The sequence below is a fragment of the Pygocentrus nattereri genome, chromosome 19, assembly GCF_015220715.1.
Source record: "Pygocentrus nattereri isolate fPygNat1 chromosome 19, fPygNat1.pri, whole genome shotgun sequence".
Classification (NCBI taxonomy): Eukaryota; Metazoa; Chordata; class Actinopteri; order Characiformes; family Serrasalmidae; genus Pygocentrus; species Pygocentrus nattereri.
The window spans coordinates 6,954,989-6,979,329 of record NC_051229.1 but is presented as its reverse complement, the minus strand read 5'-3'; the positions used below and the strand labels follow the sequence as shown (position 1 = coordinate 6,979,329).

Here is a 24,341-nt window from a genome sequence, read left to right as displayed (position 1 = left end):
GCTGATTTGTCAGCTACTGTGTGCTGGATATCAGGCTGAAGAGAGGAAAGCTGCGGAGTTCTGGCTCAATGTTTAGTCTTCAATTGACAGTGTAAATTTTGGGCTTTAAAGCTTTGTTTGAAAGCTTGAGCTTTATTGTTTTCATTTATTAACAAAAATGGATGTAGTTTATGTTCATTTGACTTTAAGTGGTGATTCTGAAGAAGTTTTAGAAAAGAATAGAACAGGATTAACCTCACCTTAGCGGTTGTGATTGATACCCCTGCTTGTTATATATCTTATGTCTCATACACACACACACACACACACACACACTCACTCACTAGCCACTTTATTAGGCACACCTGTTCAATTGCTTGTTAACACAAACAGCTAATCAGCCAATCACATGGCCGCAACTCAGTGCATTTAGGCAAGTAGAGGTGGTCAAGACAACTTGCTGAAGTGCAGACCGAGCATCAGAACGGGGAAGAAAGGGGATTTAAGGGACTTTGAACGTGGCGTGGTTGTTGGTGCCAGACGGGCTGGTCTGAGTATTTCAGAAACTGCTGATCTGCTGGGATTTTCATGCACAACCATCTCTAGGGTTTACAGAGAACGGTCTGAAAAAGAGGAAATATCCAGTGAGCGGTCAGTTGTGTGGACGAAAATGCCTTTTTGATGTGAGAGGTCAGAGGAGAATGGGCAGACTGGTTCCAGATGATAGAAAGGCAACAGTAACAACTCCTTGTTGAAAGTCTGCCACGAAGAATTAAGGCAGTTCTGAAGGCAAAAGGGGGTCCAACCTTCCACTATCATGTACCTAATAAAGTGGCCAGTGAGCATGTGTGTATATATATATATATATATATATATATATATATATATATACACACACACACGCACACCACACACATGCACATATACACTAAATTTCCAAAAGTATTCACAAATCATTGAATTCAGGTGTTCCAGTCACTTCCATGGCCACAGGTGTATTAAACCAAGCCCCTAGGCCTGCAGACTGCTTCTACAGACATTAGTGAAAGAATGGGTCGCTCTCAGGAGCTCAGTGAATTCCAGCGTGGTACCGTGATCAGACACCACCTGTGCAACAAGTCCAGTCATGAAATTTCCTCAATACTAAGTATTCCCCATCTACTGTCAGTGGGATTATAACAAAGTGGAAGTGATTGGGAGCGACAGCAACTCAGCCATGAAGTGGTCGACCATGTAAAATGACAGAGTGGGGTCAGCAGATGCTGAGGCGCGTAGTGCACAGAGGTCACCAACTTTCTGCAGAGTCAATCACTACAGACCTCCAAACTTCATGTGGCCTTCAGATCAGCTCAAGAACGGCGTAGAGAGCTTCATGGAATGGGTTTCCATGGCCGAGTAGCTACAGCCAAGCCTTACATCACCAAGCACAATGCTAAACGTCAAATGCAGTGATGTAAAGCGCCGGCACTGGACTCTAGAGCAGTGGAGACGTGTTCTCTGGAGTGATGAATCACGCTTCTCCGTCTGGCAATCCGATGGACGAGTCTGGGTTTGGCGGTTGCCAGGAGATCGGTACTTGTCTGACTGCATTGTGCCAAGTGTAAAGTTTGGTGGAGGGGGGATTATGGTGTGGGGTTGTTTTTCAGGAGTTGGGCTCGGCCCCTTAGATCCAGTGAAAGGAACTCTTAATGCTTCAGCACCAAGAGATTTTGGACAATTTCATGCTCCCAACTTTGTGGGAACAGTTTGGGGACGGCCCCTTCCTGTTCCAACATGACTGCACACCAGTGCACAAAGCAGGTCCATAAAGACATGGATGAGCGAGTTTGTTGTGGAAGAACTTGACTGGCCTGCACAGAGTCCTGACCTCAACCCAATAGAACACCTTTGGGATGAATAAGAGTGGAGACTGTGAGCCAGGCCTTCTCGTCCAACATCAGTGTCTGACCTCACAAATGCGCTTCTGGAGGAATGGTCAAAAATTCCCATAAACACATTCCTAACCCTTGTGGAAAGCCTTCCCAGAAGAGCTGAAGCTGTTACAGCTGCAAAGGGTGGGCCGACATCATATTAAACCCTATGGATTAAGAATAGGATCTCAGTCACGTTCATATGCGTGTGAAGGCAAATGAGCGAATACTTTTGGAAATATAGTGTATACTGATATATCTGAATTCTCAAATATTGGCACAGTTACATTATTTCGCATATGGGATGCTGCGCTACAGAATATTAAATGACAAGTAACATATTATATGTTAGTTTTAGGCCAGAGAGGCAAAGGGGAGCAAGTGAAAGCGAGACAGGCTTGGACGTGAATGAGGCTGAAACAAAATCCGAGCGGACTGGAGAGTTCTCTTTGCAGCTGGAATGACCAGTACGGCTCAAAATCCCACAAAAATGCTGATGATCCCCACAGGGGGCTTCTTTAACACTGTTGCTGGCTGGTGCTGGGCTTCTGAGCTGAGTAATATTATTCCCAGCGTGACAGATCTGTCTTGCACATAGACATTGTATTCCATATTGTAAAATATTTCTCGTAAATGCCAAAACATGATCTGCCTTAATGAAGGTGAGATTTATGTGCAGAACAGTTTTGGATCAACTAAGCTGCAGGAGTCTATAACACAGGCCAGCGCTATCCTATTCCCTCCATCTATCTCTCACGGGTGCAACTGCTGACCGGTGCAGATGGCCTGGAGAATGATGCTCTGTCTCCTGCGGTGCACACATACAACCCCCAGCTCATTTCGCACAACCGCTGACCCTCAATCAGGCCTTTCAAGCCCTCAGTTCTCCCAGCAGTCAGCCTGGGGAACCCAGCTGCCCCACCAACACACAGCGGCTTGAAAAGAGGACGTCTGCATTTGAGAGGATTGGCCAATATTGCACTAACAGAGCAGAATGAATGAAGGCAAAAAAATATGCCTGACCAAACAGGTCTGTGAAAAGCAAAAACGAACCCAAAAAAAAGAAAATATAAAATGCAGGCCACAGGCTCTGCACTATTTCTTGAGTGATCTGACCACAAGTGGACAGCGAGACTGTTGTTTACACCTGGAGTTTCCATGCGCCTCAAGTCCATCTCTAGTAACTGCTTATGATGGGGATTTTTGACTGGAGGAGGGGTATCTTGCACATTTACTATGTCTTTGTCTCTTGCTGCATTTGCTGTCAAACAGATTGGCCTTGTTTGTGTGAATGTGCAGGCTGTTAAATGTTTCGACTAGCAGCTTCACCTTACCGCACCCTATTCATTTATATACTGGAGTGGGCAGCATTAGGGGTTTCAGACTTTCAGACAACTTTTTCAGAAAGACAACACGTTTAAATAAAAAAAAATCTTAGACGTTAACAACAAAATAATAATCAAATAATAATAAATAACAAAATAAAAAAGAGAGGAACAAAAGATACCTTTATAAAAGATTCATTTACCTTTTTGCCTGTTGTCAGTAAAGATTTGAAGGGAGAAAAACTGAGTAAAGTTGGGACGGGAAGGCAACATTTAAACTATTCAGTGCTTCGAGGTTACTTGCTAATGTTGCTAGCTTGCTTTTGAGATTGAGTGAGTGATTTGTGTGGATGACAAATGCACTCCGTCGTGGGCCGGAGGTGGGGGACCAGCCCTGTCACCAGAAGGTTGCTGGTCTGATCCCCTGAGCCGACAGTACGTGACTGAAGTGACCTTGAGCAAGACACCTGACCCCCAACTGCTCCCTGGGTGCTGCGGATAGGGCTGCCCACCACTTCGGGCAAGTGTGCTCACTGCCCTCTAGTGTCTGTGCTTTCACTAGTGTGTATGTGGTGTTTCACTGCACAGATGGGCTAAATGCTGATGTGAAATTTCACTGTTGTGGGACAAATAAGAGTCATTTTATCTTTAATCTTAAAATATGTGTCTGCATTTTCCCCTCATTGCAAGATCCTGTGTTATATTTAAAAATAAGAAAATACCCCAGAAATGTTCAGAATCTTTCCTCCACAACTACCCCAATGTACAGATACCTAAGGTAAAGGGCACCAATCTTTGTGTTTATTTTCTTCTGTAACAGGTAAGAACAAAATAAATAGCTCTTTTGCTTTGCTGTTAGGCAGGGACTTAAAGAGCTAGGTTAGTTTTTTCTTGTTAATACTGTAAATAGTCATATTCTTGGTGATGTCACTGCAGCCCTAGTATTATTGTAACTTTACCCTATAGGGCATATATTGTGCATTAAACAGGAAAAGCCAGAGTCTTGTTTCTTCCTGGTTCCTTCTCCACACTTCACATTGTAAACGATATGTTATTGACCCCATTGTCCCCTAGACTGCCTGCAGGGTCATAACAGGGAGGCAGTGGGATGCTGGGACTTTCACACTACACATCCTGTAGTCGTGTGCATCCCTGACCACCTCTGAAGTTCTTCTGACTGATCAGATTACAATGTGTTTAAGAATAAGATAAATTACAACAACAATGTATCACATGAGCCCTTTAAATGGTTAAATGTGCCCAAAAGCTTTTTCGGATCACTTTAGCTACATACAAACACGATTACTTATACAGTAATTAATCGCCATCTGAAATTTCTTGACAGTGACAGGCCGAGCCACAGCCTGCCGTCACTTTCCCACCGTTTCCTCACCATTCACACGCTGCCATTCACACTTTAAGCAGTTCGCGCTGGCCCCAGCTTGTGAATGGTGTCTGTATTGTGCATCTGCAAAGTCAGTCACGGCTGGCCCCTGACGGCCCTTAACAAAGCGCCCTCTGTTTTCCTAACACAGTCTCTCTCTCTCTCTCTCTCTCTCTCTCTCTCACCACTTTTCCTGTGGGGGTGAACCACTCTCCTCTCTTCACCACGCCAAAAGATCCATCGCCCAGTTTCTCGCACAGCTCCAGCTCCTTCTCACTGATAAGGCAGGTGAGGGCCTGTGGCTGGCCATCCGCGGGGGGCGTCGGGGACAGTTTCCGGAAGGTGCTGGCCGGCTGAGGCTGGAAATCACCATCTGGCCTCTTCCCACTGAACACCTGATGGAGAGAACAGAGAGAGTTATAGGACAAACCATTCTGCTTTCATGTCGCACAAATGCAAAGCATCATTCACTGTTTTCTGTTTACTTGACAGTAATATTCAAGTTAAAGTTCGGATGTATAGCTAAATGTACTGAAAGCACTTTGAAACACTTTAGCTTTCTGTCTCCCTCACAGTGCTGGTGATCAAATGTCTGAATAGTTTAATGCCTCTTAAAGCTCTCTTACACAATGTTATTAATTGAAATGAAATGGAAGTGCTGCTTGAAGCCTGACACACTGTTTGTGAAGATTTTGGTCTAAAACATCCCTATTAACCCATTCAGGGTGGAGGGGTACATGCAGGGTGTTGTGAGGCAAAACAAGATTTTCTAGTATTTTATCATCATCAACATTACATACGAAGGCTCAGAAGACGCGTGTAGGTTCACTGGAGGTTTTGGAAAGTAATAAATGTCTATATTGTAGATTGTAGTGCTGTAGATATTGTGACCCCTGGTTCCTATCACCACCCCTGTAAATAAATCAGAGGTTCTGTACAAATAACCGATTCATATCAAACCACTCTGAATGACTGTACTGACATCACAATGATTAAATCATGGAGAAAGTTTAAAAACTAGTGACTCCTTTAAGTCACTTTGTTTCTAAGTGAGTGGTGTGGGTGTGACTAAAGCTCCAGAGCAATAACAATGGAGAAAAGAAGCAATCAGGCCAGATAACGTCAATCTTTCCAACCGTCTATCAGCTCCTTAATTACCCTGTATGAGGAGCCTGTGGCTTGTAGAGAGAAAGAAAGAGGAGAAAAGAAAAGACAGTAAAGCACGGCAACCTAAAGTCATCAATCTGCTCCTCTGAAGAACAAATAAATACATAAAAATACATAAATGCATCTGTCTGATGCCGATATCATTGCACATGCCTAACAGGAAGGCATTACAGATTTGGTCCCCACAAGAAAACACGTTTTCACCAGAAATGCAACTTTTTTGGAAAAACTAACAGAGCCTGAAGACTGTGTTTTGATTATTGAGGTTAGATTAAGTGTCAGTGTTGCATTTCTCTGCTACAGTAATACAGAAGTCAATGGAAGTCCTCACAAATACAACACCACCATATAACCAAGTAAAAAGCTAACAGCAGCTCTGAGACTCTGGACTGCTGCAGCCTTGACAGACAGACAGACAGGCAGACAGACAGACAGAAATAGAAGGGCAGAGAGAACAAGATCCTGACAGAATGTGAAAGATGCACAGACGGACAGCCTCAGCCTTGACCCACACTGATAAACAAACAAACACACACACACACACACACACACACACACGCACACACACACACACGCACACACACACGCACACTCCAGACTAATAAATAATCATATACCTGTATGACTTTATTTACATGTAGGTTGTGGTTACTTTATAGTTTTTAGGTTTACATTAATTCAAAGGTCTGTCTGTTTGTCAGCCCAGGAAAGAGAGGCCATCAAAGAGAGAGAGAAATGAGAGAAAGAAGAAAGAAAGAGAAATATACAGAGATGTATGTAGATATGCTTTCTCTTTTGATACACACACACACTCTCACACACACTCTCACACACACTCAGTGTTGAGAAGGTGGGATTAGTTGGATTAGCTGCTCTGTGTTTGTTTCCAGGACTGAAATAAATGTGTGTAATTTTAGGAAACTCTCATCACACTTCCTGCTGCCTCCGGCCAGCACATTCAGGAGCACTTCCACTGACCACAGTGACCACACACCTCAGACAGAGCACTGGAGTGAGTGTGTGCCTGTTGCATCATCTCTCAAATAAGTGTGCAGAAACATCCCAAGAGGTCTGATGTGTGTGCTTTTTTTGTAGTTCACTCAACAAAACACTTTACTGTTACCGAGGTTAGGGTTAGAACATTGGTAGATAGGATGTGTGTGTGTGTGTGTGTGTGTGTGTGTGTGTGTGTGTGTGTGTGTGTGTGTGTGTGTGTGTTGTGTGCATGTATGGGTGTTGTGTGATCGAGCTCAGTTTCTTTGCTGTGTTGGTAGCTATGGTGTGTGATATGTGACGTGTGTGTGTGTGTGTGTGTGTGTGTGTGTGTGTGTGTGTGTGTGTGTGTGGGTAGGCATGTGTCTTGCTGTGGGTGTACATTCTTCTTATTTACGTGGATGTCTGATTTCTGGTGTGACAGGACAACACGTTCCCTCATCCCACAGAGAGAGGAATGCTTACAGTCCACTTTCTGAGTGTAAACATCTACCCCAAACCAACTCCCCACACACACACACACACACACACACACACACACACAGCAGCAGCAGCCCGGAACGCATGTACAATTATATAAATAAGACCTGAACCTCCTCACAACCCCCACCTTCACCCTCTCTCTCCCTCTTTAAATATAAGTGGGAGTGAGAGATTAATGATGTGGAAAGTTAAACTGACCAGGACAGTCTGTCTGAGTCATTCTGTGGGCTTTCAAATCCCCTTACATAAACATGTACACAGATCTGGTTTTTATTCTGTGTCAGGACATTCTTATGTCCCATAGGCATTGTAATCTATACAAGAGGAACATTATTACTCACAGGTACTTACATATATATATATAATACATATGGAATATATTATTATTACATTCAGGTACTTAGATAAACAGTGCTGTGCAAGAGTCAGAGTCCTTCATTTAATTCATATCCAGTCAAAATAGGCATTAAGTGCATGTTATTATTTTCTCAGCAGAAAATACACTATATTTCCAAAAGTATTCAGTCACCCATCCAAATCATTGAATTCAGGTGTTCAAATCACTTCCATAGCCACAGGTGTATAAAGCCGAGCCCCTAGGCCTGCAGACTGCTTCTACAGACATTAGTGAAAGAATGGGTCGCTCTCAGGAGCTCAGTGAACTCCAGCATGGTACCGTGATCGGACGCCACCTGTGCAACAAGTCCAGTCATGAAATTTCCTCAATACTAAATATTCCACAGTCAACTGTCAGTGGGATTATAAGAAAGTGGAAGTGATTGGGAGCAACAGCAACTCAGCCACAAAGTGGTCTGCCACGTAAAATGACAGAGCGGGGTCAGCGGATGCTGAGGGGCATAGAGCGTAGAGGTCACCAACTTTCTGCAGAGTTAATCGCTACAGACCTCTGAACTTCATGTGGCTTTCAGATTAGCTCAAGAACAGCGTAGAGAGCTTCATGGAATGGGTTTTCGTGGTAAAGCAGCTGCATCCAAGCCTTACATCACCAAGCGCAATGCAAAGCGTGGAATGCAGTGGTGTAAAGCGCCACCATTGGACTCTAGAGCAGTGGAGACGTGTTCTCTGGAGTCACGAATCACACTTCTCCGTCTGGAAATCTGATGGACGAGTCTGGGTTTGGCGGTTGCCAGGAGAACAGTACTTGTCTGACTGCGTTGTGCCAAGTGTAAAGTTTGGTGGAGGGGGGATAATGGTGTGGGGTTGTTTTTCAGGAGTTGGGCTCGGCCCCTTACTTCCAAGTGAAAGGAACTCTTCATGTTTCAGGAGACCAAGAGATTTTGGACAATTTCACGCCCCCAACTTTGTGGGAACAGCTTGGGGATGGCCCCTTCCTGTTCCAACATGACTGCGCACCAGTGCACAAAGCAAGGTCCATAAGGACATGGATGATTGTGTTTGGTGTGGACAAACTTGACTGGCCTGCACAGAGTCCTGACCTCAACCTGACAGAACAACTTTGGGATGAATTAGAGTGGAGACTGCGAGCCAGGCCTTCTCGTCCAACATCAGTGTCTGACCTCAAAAATGTGGTGAGTTGAAGCTGTTATAGCTGCAAAGGGTGGGCCGACATCATATTAAACCCTATGGATTAAGAATGGGATGTCACTCATATGCGTGTGAAGGCAGACGAGTGAACAATTTTGGAAATATAGTATATATACAACAGAAAATTACACAGAAGCCTCTGAATATAATTTCATCTCAGGGGACTCACTCAGTTTTTCAAAGAAACATGCAGGGATATTTTTCCACACCTCCAAAATTCAGTCTTAGAAACTGGTTGATCATTTTTTAAAGTAACAAAAACAAATTCAGTGGTTTTCAGTTCTGGCCTCTGGGGTGGTCAGTACGTTGTTCAGCTTCTTTGTTTGATGTGTCCGTCTCCTTTTCTCAGTGAGGTTCTTCTTGAACAGCTACACATCCTTTCAGACCCATAGTGCCGAGTCATCTTCTCACAGTGGAAGGATGGACAGAAACACCTGTGGATGTTTTCAGATCTGAAGCAGCTTGATTTTCTCCTCTCTCTCAAAGATCAAAGCTTTAAGTGCTGTTTACCTAATGGGGGCAGTTTTGGTGTCTACCTGTTTTTCCAGGTGGTTGTTAGGAGACACAATTTCTCTGTAACTTTAAATCAGTTTTTGAGCTGCAGTGTTTGTTCACTTATTTTCCTATGACGTTCTCTTTCTTTATGCAAGTAGATTATCTTCTATCTAATCTCCCCAGAAATATCTCCTGAAAATGAATAACATCAGCTTAAAAGCCATATTGACTAGAAACATTGTTTTGTGGAGGATTTGAGTGAGTTTAGGAAATAAAGTACAGGGAACTTAATAAAGTCAGGACTGCTTCATAGATTATCTGCGTTTTTCTCTGGTTTGTACAAAATCAGGACATTTCTACTGAAAACATAGAAAAACAAACACAAAGCTAAAACAAGACACAAACTTTAACTCACAATAAACCATGACCAGTAATGCCCACAAACACATAAACAGCTATAAATGACCCATAACACACACACCCAGTGCTGAGCAGTGCTACAAGAAGAGTAGTGTGGACCAGCATGTGGCTGTTCCTGGTATTACCGCACGGACTGCGGCTACTGTCTCATTCCTCTGCTCCTAAAGCGCTGAAATCATAGGTCACTATTACCATTACTGCGCCAGCTCAGCCCAGGAAAAACAAACGCTGACCGAGGCCCAAACCAAACTATCAAATGTCCCTCAGACTGCAGAGCCTCAAACTCTGCAGCTGCTGCATCACACTGAGGTTAGAAAAGCCTGTCCTCACATTTCCCCTGAAAAACGGGCTGAAATAATAAAAAACACACATTATCCTTTGGAAACGATGGTTCTTCGAGGGTTCTTTAGCAAGGAAAATGGTTCTATATAGAAAAATTTGAAAAGGGTTTAATGTAGCACCACAAAGGGTCCTTCTATTGTTACAGGCTTGACATCATAACAATAGAAGAACCCTTTTTGATGGTATATAGAACCCTTTTTCAATAAGGCTTTATACAGAACCACATAAAACACATTCTACATCAATCTGAAGAACCTTTTCACAGTGCACAGAACTCTACTCACATACATACTTTGGAGACTTTACCATACACTTTTAAAAGGTGGTTCTTCAAGGGATCTTTAGCAAAGAAAATGATTCTATATAGAACATTTTAAAAAGGGGTCCATATAGCACCAAAAAGGGTTCTTATATCGTTACTATGCCATGCCTGTAACAACAAAAGAACCCTTTTTGGTGCTGTATAGAGCCCTTTTCAAAAAGGTTGTATATAGAACAATATAAAACACATTCTCTATCAATCTGAAGAATCATTTAATGATGCAAACAACCCTTTAATCATGCAAAGGGGTCTTTGAGTGTTCATGGTTCTATGTAGAACCATTTTTTTTTTACTAAAGAACCCTTGAAGAACCATCTGTTTAAGCGTGTAGCATCACACAATGTCTGATCTGAGGTCTTTCTGCATGTGATTACAGTATAATAAGCCTTATGATGCAATAAGCCTGGAAATTTAAGTTAACTTTAATATATTTTAACATGAGACTTATTATTAAGTAATTTTATTAGGCTATTCAAACGGTTCTAAGACTGTTTGCGAAGCTGTAGTCAATCTCGTTTGCCAGGTTCTCTCGTTCGCCAGTGGAACGGGGCTACTTGATTACAAAAATGATGGTTGATGGCGGCTCTAGTGTTGTGAACTGCTCAACATGCCATCTCTCTGGCCGAAGTGCACTGCTCTGGAATGTGCTGTGTCCATCTCAGTCTGGCTCACGGGACAGCTAACCTCATTTCCCATGGACTCTGCGTCTGTCCACACATAAACAAGCACAAAAACACTCATGCTCCAGAGAATGGATGGCATTATGCTGATGGCTCGCTCGTGTCCAAGGCCCAATTGCATCTCTTCCTGCTGTGTTTGAAGGGACGCTAACCTGGTTAGAGATTGATTTCGGCTGAGTTTGGGTTAGATGTTGGCCTCGGGGCTTATTGGACGCTTCCGGCTTTAATATGCTGCCCACATCTGGCTCATTAGTCGCATTAGCAATGATGCTGGGGCACCAAAAGGGCAAAGGAGAAGGCGAAGCTCCTCGGAGAACAAGGGAAAATAGGCCTCAGTGATAGATTTAGCTATTTTCACAAAACATTATCAGGCTGTTCTGCTCCTCAGCCTGGTATTAGCAGTTGAAGCTATAACGGGTAGCAGTGATTTGCGCCTTTTAGTAGTTGGACGGGAAGAGAAGGGAGAAGGAATCTAGCCATTCACTTGCAACAACACAAAGCAGTGGGGTGATTAATAGATCAGTTACTGTTTGCTTTTTTTTAATGTTGAAACTATTGAGAGTAAAAAAGTTTTTGTTTTTTTTTATAGTTTTAGTAAAACGTTTCAGAACAAGAAGTACTAAAGGAAAAAAAGCTGAGATGATGTGAATTGTCTAGTAGTGGCAAATTAACAAGAGGAACTTTTTTTTTTTCCTGAGATCCACTTATGATGTTTTGAGTGGGTTTATGTACCATTCATTTTTACGTGACCATTTTCCAACCTCTCTATCTCTTACAATCAAACAGGCTTTTTTTTTTTGTTACTGTGTTTTTATTTTCAGTTATCATGGAAAAAAAATAAAATTCTTGCTTTTTTGAAATAGCAGAGCTTGACCAGAATTGACACTATTCAGAGGCAAAGGAAGGCGTTTTAAGTTGGGGGGGATTTTAAACAGCATATATGGAATGTATGCAGTTATATTGTGTAAAATTATATGGCAATTTTAAAAATAGTGTGCTAAAACCTGACAAGAGATGCCAGTACACACAAACACCTGACATACCAAACTGTACTGGACATACTTTATGCCAATAAGTCAAGTAGTGACCAATCAGATTGCTGATATGAGGTGTTTTAGCGAGACGCCCCCAAAGTGACCAGTGGCTTATGAGGGAAGTGATTCAGCTCAGTATAATGAAAATAAAAATAGAAACAAAAATCACTGTCAAGTTATTTTAAAAGTATTTATAGCAGATACAATTAAACAGTTCTGAAATCTGGGTATGCTGCAGCCCCCTCGACACCCCCTGTTGTTGGCTGCCCTTCAGTGTGAATCAGCAGGGTTAAACTACTCTAGGCTGAAAAGGGCTAGAAATGCATTCGTGACCTCACAAAAACAATAAATTCAAAAGGATGCTTGATTTTCATACCTTAGCTGTCAGAACCAAACATTGTATCTTTAAGTAACTGGAGAATATCACCTGCTTTTTAAAATTTAATAATGAAAGGAAAATCTTTTCACATCGACATACTGTTTTTTTGACCCTGAACAATGACGACATGTACTGGTATATTTGAAACCTCAACATTTTTAAAACTCTTTTTTTTTTGTGTGCGTGGTTTTCCATGATTTGGGAATTTTAAAGATTATCCAGTCGTGTTAATTTACTGCTACTTCAGAAATGAACAGTTGACAGATTTAGTAGTTTTAGCACAGAGTTTTCAGTGCTGAGTGGATGAAAACGGCCCCAGAGGAGCCTAAGAGTCAGCAAAATGTAAAAACCCTGCAGTATAACTGAGAGTATAACAGAAAGAGGCTTCTGTCTATGTGTGAGGGGCGACCTCAAACCAGAGGCCTTGTAAATCTGTCAGTGTGTGAGCGTATGCTCCGGAAGCTTCCTGCCGTACCTTACTCATCCAGGACTTGCGCTTGCACATCGCTTTCCTCCTCTTTACTGCCTCCCACAGCCTTCTCTGCCCTGGAAAAAAAGAATGAAGAAAGAAAGCAAAAGAGAATGATTTGCATAGTCTTACTATAAACGTCACACTATTTGTACTATTCTCAGTGGTTTGACTTGACCTTTTTTACTATGTGTTCAATATGCATTACATAATTTCTTACATATAATAATATGACCGACATAATTCACTTTCACAAGACCATTTTCCATCCGCTTTTTATCCCTTAAACAAGCCGTTACCTTTATGAGCCTTTAATGGGCCGTTATGGCCTAAAACCAGAGTTATGTTAAATGCTATATGCAGGATTCTGTAGCTCAGCACCTCATCAGCTTCACAAAATACATGATTTTATATGATTTTATTTTTTTTCTGTCATCTCTCACTACAATACCCAGCACACATTACTCAAATACACAATATCACCATTTGGAATCCCTTTGGTGTCGACTAATGATTGCCAGCCTGAACCGTGTGGTTCAGGTTAATAAAGACAACCAAGCATTAACTCTTATCTCAGTTGTAAAGAAATTGTAAATAAAGAGTGATTCTATGAAAATTCATCAAGTTTTAACCCCTTCAGCCAGAGAAAAGAAGCCATACTGAAGTAAGCTATCTAGATAGCCAGGTTGCTAACTTTAATTTTAATCTTGTTGGCCCCTGTTCTGACTGCCCTGTATTGACCCTCATTCACAGTACAAGCTGAAGCACTCCTTATAACTTCAGTGAATGGGTCAATAGCTTTACCAGTTTGCATTGAAGTCCCTGTAGTTACTGAATAATAAGCTTTAGTATGTAATAAGCCTGGGATTTTAAGGGGTTACATTCCATCACCAGCCCACTTGACATAATTTAATGAAGCACTGATTAAACAAACCAGGTACTGAAGGACAAATACAAATAATACTGAGCTTCCACAAGAAGAGGTTTGAAAACGATCAATTAAATATTGACATATGTAAAATCACTACTTACTCTATTTATATTTATTTATATTTTCTTTTATTTAACACTTCTGAGAGAGTGCCATTGACCTGTGGTGTGCCCCATGGTTCAATTCTAGGGCCACTCTTATTTCATTTATACATGCTTCCTCTTGGCCAAATCCTACAAGACTATGAGATATCTTACCACAGATATGCAGATGATACTCAGATTTACTTGGCCTTCTTCCCAAACAACTATGGTCCCCTTGACTCACTTTTTAAGTACATTGAGCTCATCACTAACTGGATGTGACAAAACCTTTGGCAGTTGAATGAAAACAGAGATTGGTTTATTTGTGAACAGCAATGAGAGGCACAGACTAGCAGCCTATTTGGATTCAAGAGCTTTAAAATCTAAAGTACTAGCACATTACCTTGGTGTACTAATGGACAAAGCAATAAACTGATGGGCTCTCAGTATTAGCAGTAATGTCAAAGCAGCCTTTTATCACCTTAAGAACATCAAAAAGATTAGAGATTTTCTGACTAAAGCAGACCTGGAGAAACTCATCCACACCTTTATTTCTAGCAGGATTGATCACTGTAATGGTCTCTTAACTGGACTCTCAAAAAAGACAAATCAAACAGCTTCAGATGATTCAAAATGCAGCTGAATCACCAGGAGTAAAAGAAGCAACACATCACCCTCCAATCTTAAATCCTTACACTGGCTATCATTCTGTTACAGAATAGACTCAAAGACACTGTTACTGGTCTATAAACCACTCAGTGGTGCAGGAGCAGCATATTTATTTCATATGCTGCAGTGATATGAGCCAAACTCCCAGATCATTAGGAACTTGTCAGTCCTGCCAAAGGTAAAGACTAAACACAGAGAAGCAGCATTTGGCTTCTACTCTGCTCTTAAATGGAACCTGTTGACAGCGAGCATTTGAAGAGCCCCGACAGTGGACACATTAAATCCAGGCTCAAAACATTCCTGTTTGAGCAGCTTTCAGCTCAGGTTAATACGCCGTTAGCTCTACTGCACTTCTCTCTTCTAATGACACTTCTTTACTGTAACTTCATTTTTAATCTGATTCGTAATTTGAATGATTCTTCTCTATTATTCTCCCTTCTCTAGTATTCTCTGTATAAAAATCAATTCTTTTAATCATGTTTTAATTATAACTATAATTATAACTTGAATTATTTTTTGTGATACTTTTTTAATCCCACAAACGGGGAAATTCCACCTGCGCATTTAACCCATCCATGAACTGAAACACCACATACACACTAGTGAACACACACACTATGGGGCAGTGAGCACACTTGCCCGGAGCGGTGGGCAGCCCTATCCACGGCGCCCGGGGAGCAGTTGGGGGTTAGGTGTCTTGCTCAAGGCCACCTCAGTCATGGACTGTCGGCCCTGGGGATCGAACCGGCAACCTTCCGGTCACAGGGCCAGATCCCTAACCTCCAGCCCACGACTGCCCCCAAATTTTATGCCCCCGAATTATCTTTCTGTTTCACCATTTGTAAAGCACTGTGATTGGCCACAGTGTATGAAGGGTGCTATATAAATAAACCTGCCTTGCCTGTATTTATTGTAATATTAGTGTTTTCTAACTAAGTCCCAATCCCATTTCACCCCTTGCCCCTACCACTTGTCCCTTAGCCTTCTGTTTTGCGGATTCACATCTAGGAGTAGGGTGTCCCAATTTCCTAATATATCCCCTCTTTGAAAGCATACAATGCCCTAAATGTAACAAAAGGTTAAATGTAAAGTGAGGTTGCTGAACTTTACCCTCCTCTGCCATCACTGAAGTCGGGCCAGGTTGCCTACAAGGCAGCGCTAGTAGCCTGATAATGAAGCGTTTTTTGTTTTGTTTTATATTTGAGGGTCCCATTTCGTAAGGCAAGATTTCAACCACTACTCCTCATAACTCAGTTCCAAGAGGTTAGGGTAACACTTGAAAACAAGGGAACCGAGGTAAAATGAAGAAATGAGATTGGGCCTTACTGCCCAGATAAATTATTTTGTGTAAATTTGCATAAAAAAACTGTACACTTCATGCAAATGCAATGTTTTGATGACATCACAAAACCAGTGGATTCAAAACGGGCTGTTTTTTCAGCCTAATTACCCTACATGGCTGTACAAGAAGTGAAAGGGATAAACTTTAGCAATATTTACATACGTCAAACTCCTGTTTCGAGGAAAGTTTGGCTTTCCATAACACGGGCCCTTTCAGCTAAGGAGAATGCACTGGCGAGAGAAACAATCCTTTCCCAAGAAAAGACGACCTCCAAAAAAGGAAGAGCCTGCAGCTGCAGGCCGGAGAGTGACAAGAATGTGGGGAAAGCGCGACGAGCCACTTGATGGGCTTAGGACGAACAGGCAGCTTTAAGGGAAATCCCATTAACCGCATTTACCCCGCACGCTTCACACGCTCCGAGTGGAAGGGTCGCGCTGATTAGGGCCTGGCAGGATGCCAGAAGCCGTGTGTGGTGTTCTGGGGCCGGGAGGGAAATATTAACACGTTTTAAAGAAGAATTACAGCCAGTCGGGTGAGCGTAAGCCCTAAATTAGTTACAGTAATGAGAGGTTAATATGAAGCAGAGTTTGGAGGTGTTGAATGCATGAATGAACTGGATGAAGAGATTCGGTTTAATCTTACCCGGGCATTCAGATTCAAAGCTGTGAAGGAAAAACGTCAATAAAGGTGGTTTACAGACATTATGCAAAGTAATTAAGGGTGTTTTTTCCATGTTCAGATAAAGAGAAAAGCAAAAAAAGCAGCTGGGGAGGATTTGGTGAGAGCAATACAGCCTAATATGTCCGTTCTGTGCTCTAAATGCTAAGCCAATTATACACTGTATGTCCAGAAGCATCCAGACACCCTTTTAGTTACTAGATTTAGCCGTTTTAATGTGAACCCTGCCAATGTGAACCCATTACCAAACACTAAAAAGTCACGAGGCTGACATCAGCTTCTCATTCGAATGGTCCCATTACATTCTGGTGTCTCGGGCACCATTTCAGGTGGAATGAGAAAATCAGAACAAGAAGCTGGTGAAGGAGAAGCTGAATACAGCGTTGTAAACAAGTCAAACATTGAGAGACATTTTACAAGAAATTATTCTACTTTTGTGGAAAGGTTTCCTGCTGGAGATGTGAGAAAAGCGGCTATAGCTGAGCTGAAGATTAAAGCAGAGCAAAGTAGGTCTGCATTTCTGTTTATATTATATGTTTTGCCTATACTAGCACATTAACACACAGTGAGACAGATTTACAGCCAAGATGGTAAAATGGACATAAAATGTTGTGGCTCCCAAGGTGGTTTGATTTTTATTGAAAGCACAAACTAGCTCTTCTTCACATTTGGCTTGCGGACCCCTGCCCATTGTCAAGCCTAACTGTGTTCTCTGCATTGATGGAGCTCCATCCAATGCCTTTGAACACTGGGTAAAATTAGAGAGATTTGATAACTGAAATGGGCAAACCACATGGTTATGAAGCCACATGCTTCTGAGCATTCTTTTATGTCAGTCCAATGGGAAACACATTTCAGTTCATCAAACGATAAGCTAGCTAGAAAAAAAAAATTAAATCTATGCAATATACAGTACTGTGTGAAAGTTTTAGACATCTAAGCAAATTTTTAGTTTAGCTCAGCAGTGAGTTTGTCACAATATACATTAGAATAAAGTCGTATTCATAATTCAAATAAACAGAAAAACAATAAAGAGTAACAAGAATTTCTTGGGTCCATATTTTTCCTTCACACCTTCACAGCCGCCACAGAGACTCGTTAATATCATCAATGACATCATGAGCTCAATTTACTGAGCACTGATTGGTCAAACCAGGAGCTGCTTTTTAACTACATATAATACTGGACTTCCTCCAGGAGAGGCTTGGAAATGGTTAAACACACAAACATCCAGAAAATCACTATTACATATATATATATATATATATATATATATATATATATATATATATATATATATATATATATATATATATATATATATGTGTGTGTGTGTGTGTGTGTGTGTGTGTGTGTGTGTGTGTGTGTGTGTGTGTGTTTTTATAAAAAGTCATTATTAATTAATATTCTATAAATTCTGTTTATTCACTTTTCTCAGCAAATAAACACAAACTACACAAATAAATAAAATGTGTCTTGGGTGCCTAAGACTTCCGCACAGTACTCTATAAAAAAATCTACCTAATCATAATAAAAATAATAATAATAATAATGATAAATATATTTCTACTAGTACTACTACCACCAATAATAAGAATATGAATCTACTTTTCCATCGGATTATTAAAGTGAAACATGCTTTGAGTTTCTTCTATTCTTATTCTTAGAATGTTCAATTATTCATAATAAGTGTGGCTGAATGCAATCAATTCCTCACAGTAATGTTCCAACATCTAGTGTAAAGCCTTTCCAGAAAAGAAACAGCTGTCACTGGAGCAAAGGGGGAAAACCTGCCTATTAATACACTTCATTTCAGAAGAAACCCTGAATGAGCAGGTGTCCACAAACTTTTGGACATATAATGCACAGAGGTGGACACATATTCGCACAAACGTCACTCCCTCACACCTCACCGTCAATCAGAGAGTATCTTACCGGGCCGACCCATGCCGATCTTCTCCAGATCCTCGTTCTTCACGTAGTCGAAGTGTGAGAGGCGCGTGACGTTGAGGTCATCGCGGATCCGCAGGAAGTACTGCTGCAGCTGGACCTCCATCAGCAGCTCCAGCAGCCACTCTGTGCCTTCATCACACTGCATACTGCTGCCCAGCTTCTAAAGACAGAGAGAACACAGGAGGTGTTACATAACTAATAAAATATAAAGGGTACTGGTGTTACGAGGGAGAAATGCTATTCAAATCAAGCTTCAATATTTAGGTAATTCATGTTTTTTACTAATCATATAATCAGTGTAGCATATATCATTAAGCTAATGATAAAACTGGACAGGTGTCGGGTCTAGAAGTCATTGATTATCACCAGCAGCCAACATTCAGGATTTCAATTGAGTACACACTTCTCTGGGTGGGTAGGATGATCCTCCCCCACCCCCACCACTCAGCATGCTAGCCAACATACCACTGCTGTTGGAAGAAAACCTCCCATCTCCAAAATGGGAACTTTACAGGAGAAGGAAAAAACCTTCTTTACTTTTAATGCAAGTCAATGGAACCAGACTTTTTTCCAAGCCATTTTGGGTCATTTCTTTTGGTCCATTCTTTGTGAAATTTAGAGACAATGTAAAGAGGAACAGGCATTTTTAAATGATGTCAAAAACTGAAAAACAGCACTGAAATGTCTGTTCGCTCACGTAATTGACTTCACAGTTACGCTCTAAGCCGAGTGGGCTGAGTGGTCAAATGACTTTGTTAATGGTAGTTCGAGAAGATGTCTGTCTGTCTGAGAAGATCTGCTCCTGCCCTGAGACAGCTTCATGAGGCCCATCACATATTTACAAATGACCCCTAATGGCCCACAGATTTTTTCCATTTTTCTGTGTCTAAATATTTACATCTTAAGGGAAGATTTGCTTCATTCACCAAACACTGTGCCCCAACATAAGCTATGCATAAGCAGCTCAGACTGATTCTTATGTCGTTAAATGGAAAAACAGAACGATGCTTGCAAGAAGAACCATTCACACAAAACACAGATGCAGCATGAACGCTGCACATGGAGCATGACTGGAATTTAGTTCTAAATAACTTGGCTATTATTCTGATTTAGACTGATGGTCAAATCTGCCTTTGTGGATTCACTCATGCAGCAGATACAGTGTGTCGGCTGGAATGTCAATACTAGCACAATAAGTGCCTTATAATTCTACTGTTAAAGGTAATATTACTTGATTTAATTCACACAAAATGTTTTTAAGCACTTTGTATTTAGACAGATTGATAGATAGCAAGGCAGACAAGCAGACAGACAGTCAAACAGACAGATAAACAGGCAGACAGATAAGAGAGATGAATATATAAACAAGACAGATAGACAGACAGAAAGACAGACAGGTAGATAGACAGATAAGACAGACAGATAGATAGGAAGGCAGGCAAGCAGACAGAAAGACAGACAGACAAACAGACGGATAGATTAACAGACAGATACATAGATAGATGAATATATAAACAGGTAAGACAGACAGATAAGACAGACAGACCGATAGATAGGAAGGCAGGCAGGCAGGCAGAAATACAGACATACAGACAGACAGACAGACAGATAAACAGACAGACAGATAAGCAGACAGACAGATAAGATACATAGACAGATAATATAGATAGACAGATAGACAGAGATAGATACATGAATATATAAACAGACAGGTAAAACAGACAGACACAGAGATAAGACAGACAGATAGATAAGCAGACAGACAGACAGATAGATGAATATATAAACAGACAGGTAAGACAGACAGACACAGAGATAAGACAGACAGATAGATAAGCAGACAGACAGACAGATAGATGAATATATAAACAGACAGGTAAGACAGACAGACACAGAGATAAGACAGACAGATAGATAAGCAGACAGACAGACAGATAGATGAATATATAAACAGACAGGTAAGACAGACGGACAGATAAGACAGACAGATAGAAAAGCAGACAGACAGACAGATGAATATATAAACAGACAGGTAAAACAGACAGACAGACAGATAAGACAGATAGATAGATAAGTAGATAGAGAGACAGATGGGTGGACAGACAGACAGACATATTGATGGACAGATAAGATAGACAGACAGATAAGGCCGACAAATAGACGTATGGACAGACAGACAGACAGACAAACAGACAGACACGTTTTTTTTCTCTGCATTTTTTTCAACTGGCCCGCATTGGAGAAGCCAACCTGGCTGATTGATCACATTAGAAGTTAACGGGGCGAAACTGTATATTTCTGGCCTTTCTATTCCTCTCAGTTGTGAAGTATTGTGAGGAATGTCCCAGGTCAGTAACTGACTGACCCTCTTTCAAAGCGTGAAAAGCACTGGCAGACCTTTAACATTTAAGCTACTGTAACTCACGCCAATGTGAGCAGACAGCAGAGCTCATATAAACACTGACTCACACGTACAGTTGGCTCTCTACAGCTCACATCTGGTCAGAACACACACACATACCCACACCTGAAGTCCATAAAACACAGACAGCACTGGCCTTGACCCAGACCACATGTGCTCTCTCTGCTACCCAAACCCTCTCCGAAGCAGCGGCTGATGGCTGCCAATGAATCAAACCCATATTAACACACGCCTCACCTTTCACAAACCACAGCTATGGTCACCACTGAAAAAGGAAAAAAGTGCAACAGTCTTCATCCTAAGAGCGTCCTCCTAAAGGCTCCTACTTACAGACGTCCTAAATCTCTACTTACGTAACACACGTCCACTTTACGAGTTTTCGTGAGTAACCGTGGTTCTGGAGAATCACTGACGCATTCGTGCTGGGAAGCTCCGTGATAAAGGAGAGGCTTTTTTTTTTTGCTGTTCTCCTCTTTGTACTAGCTTTTAATTTCGGAAAAGCATGGTAGACATCAGCTGCTTTCAATTTTCAAAGCCTCCCTCGCTCATTCAGGCTGGGCCTCTCTCGCTCTGCCCTGCTGTTCGCCCCAACTAAACGACGTTAAGGGAGAGAAGGGAGAGAAGGAAGTTCATGCACCAAATGCCTACTAGGAAAAATGATGTGATGTATTGTTATGGACAGATCTGAAGTTTGTGATTCAGCTGCAAAGATTGTGGAACATTACATTCGATCAGAATAATATTGAGTCACGCAACAGTATGAGTCAGTTTGTTAGCTGAGGGGAATAAGCCGTAAAAAACGGCCTGTGAAAAAGTTATGGCACTCGTTACATGTAAACCTCAGCAGATAGACATTGTGCAGTAATGCAGAACAATGCCGTGTCACTCTAAACTGGTTCTAAGTCAGACCTGAAAACACATTTCAGACTTTGAACTGCTATTAGGCAAAAAATTGTGCTTTGAGTGAAGCTATTGCTTAATTATGTGTATTTAATTAAAACAAATGACGGCACATTCTGTTTTCGTGGCATAATTAAAATATCTGATGGTTTCGTCATGACTGTAAAATCTAAAATGGCTTATTTAATATTTAATATTTCCATTCTCCTGGCGGAAAGCCCACTGCAGGGCCTGCAGAAAGGAGCAGGTGGAAGTATTAAGTATTAATCAAAAGCTGTCATCAACCAGTATGATCAAATCTTCACCTGAGGAAAAACCTTTTCTACAGTTACGGTACTCAGAAGCTCAGGCCTGGAAATCACTGGGCGCATGGGAACTTTAAAGTCAGGGGAGGTAAATCTCACCCCGACCTCACAATGATTCTCTAGTTCTAGTTCTGATTCAGAGCATCATGAAATCTCAAATCTCACCACAATTCAATTTACTTAGATGGGATCCGAACTAATACGTACTACTGTTAACTATCAGCTCACTGACAAAAACACGGACAACTATTAAGATTAAGTTTAAGATTAAGTGACCCTTATTAGTCCCAAAACAGGGAAATGTCACCTCTGCAATGTAACCCATCCGTGCAGTGAAACACCACATACACACTAGTGAAGACACACACTAGGGGGCAGTGAGCACATTTGCCCAGAACAGTGGGCAGCCCTATTCATAACACGGGTTGGGTGTCTTGCTCAAGGGCACCTCAGCTCATGGGATCAAGCCAGCGACCTTCTAGTCGCAAGGCTGGTTCCCTAACCTCCAGCCCATGACCCGTCCAAGTACCAACCAGGCCCGACCCTGCTTAGCTTCCGAGATCAGGTGTTCTCAGAGCGGTATGGCCTTATTATTGCAAGAGACCAACAGCCGGTCTATTTTCTCTATTGTCCTGTGCTTAATGGAAGTAGTTACTGTATGCTGCCCAGAAGAGTTTATGGTATACTTGGTCTGTGTTTAATTGTATCGTCTGTATTTACTGTATTTATTTATTGTCTGTCTGCAGCTGTTCTATGTTATATGTAGAACCGTGTCCTGGAGAAACTGCAATTTATTCCTCTTCAACACATTTGTGATGAGAAGAAATAGGAAAAAAAAAATCTGACTTTGACTTTGAGTGGAATAGACACTCTAAACACAAACGTTTTGGATTTTGTTTGAAAATAGCCAAGAATTTGATTTTAATCTATTATAATCAATTTAACGTTCTGATATCAATGCATCTGAATCATCTCCTTCAGAGCACTGCATTGCAATACATCAGTGGCACTTTTACAACCTTATTTACAGACATTCTCAACACTTAGGAGTTATTCTACTAGAACTGTAACTACCGCAGCTTAAAATCTACAGCCACCATGCTGGCCTATAACATACAGAGATATATGAAGCGGTGTTGAGCAGACAGAAGACTTATTGTCTCGGGTTGGTTACACAACACGCTAACAGGCTAATCTGTGGAGTGCAGGAGAGTTCAGAGCTTCAGTGATGAGCTCTGAGAGGAAAAGTAAAGCAGAATTAATGTCTGCAGGTTGTCAGAGCCGGATGGCAGAGCAGAATTGAGCCTTTGTACAATGATCCCTCCTGAATTGACACTTGAAAAGCCAAAGGTCAATGAGGTCAGGGGCTTTTTCTTTCCAGTTCAATCATTAACATGTCCAGGAGCACTTGCTCCAATCAATCACTCCATTGACCTGGAAAAACTGTGAAAACTAGGGCTGAACAACATTGGGGAAATATCTGAAAGAATATATAGAACTATGAATAATATGAATATATAAATATACAACTATATAAATGCATGACATCAAATGAATCAATATCTCTTATGTGAAACTATTTTACTGCATCCATGTAAAACTCCTTTTAGTTTCCTTTTTTGTCCAACCATATATGTTGATTAAGTAAAACTATGAAAAAAGGTCATTTAGTTACATAAATTCACTCCAAAATACTTTGGCACAATTTTTGTTTGAAAACTGTCAAAAATCATGCAACATTAGGCAACTTCGAAAGCGCTCAACTTCCTAAAATGTTAGCCAGCGCAACCGAAAACAAAGGACTTTTATCCTGATACGCTCTTCGGAAACAGGGGCCAGGGTATTGCATCATAAGGATGGCCCCAAGTGATCATGGTGCAAAGCCAAGGTCAGTAGCCCTTTTACAAATCTGGGGGGAAAAAAAAAAAAAAAAAAGAAGAAGAATGGTTCAGTTTACCATGTCAGGCAGCATTACCTCAGTGAAACCATGAAAATGTGTAATTATTATGATAATGTATATTTATTTGAAAATAAATATTGAATAGTGAATATTCAAGTTCAAAGTCAAAAGGTTCTATGGGTGTATAATTAGATGCCTGTTAAATTTAAA

The 24,341-nt window shown here is 41.3% G+C and overlaps 1 protein-coding gene across 5 annotated transcripts in view; it reads right to left on the bottom strand.

Moving 5' to 3' along the window:
• The window catches only part of tnk2b (tyrosine kinase, non-receptor, 2b), a 141,837-nt gene that overhangs the window by 30,202 nt on the left and 87,294 nt on the right, over window positions 1-24,341 (bottom strand). For all 5 annotated transcript variants that reach the window (XM_037530827.1, XM_017702471.2, XM_017702473.2 and 2 more), the window contains 3 exons: window positions 18,587-18,764; window positions 12,955-13,025; window positions 4,784-4,993 (listed from right to left, as the gene is read on the bottom strand). In XM_037530827.1, the coding sequence (XP_037386724.1) occupies window positions 4,784-4,993; window positions 12,955-13,025; window positions 18,587-18,749 (444 nt within the window). In that variant the 5' untranslated portion in view covers window positions 18,750-18,764. The remainder of the gene's footprint in view (window positions 1-4,783; window positions 4,994-12,954; window positions 13,026-18,586; window positions 18,765-24,341) is intronic.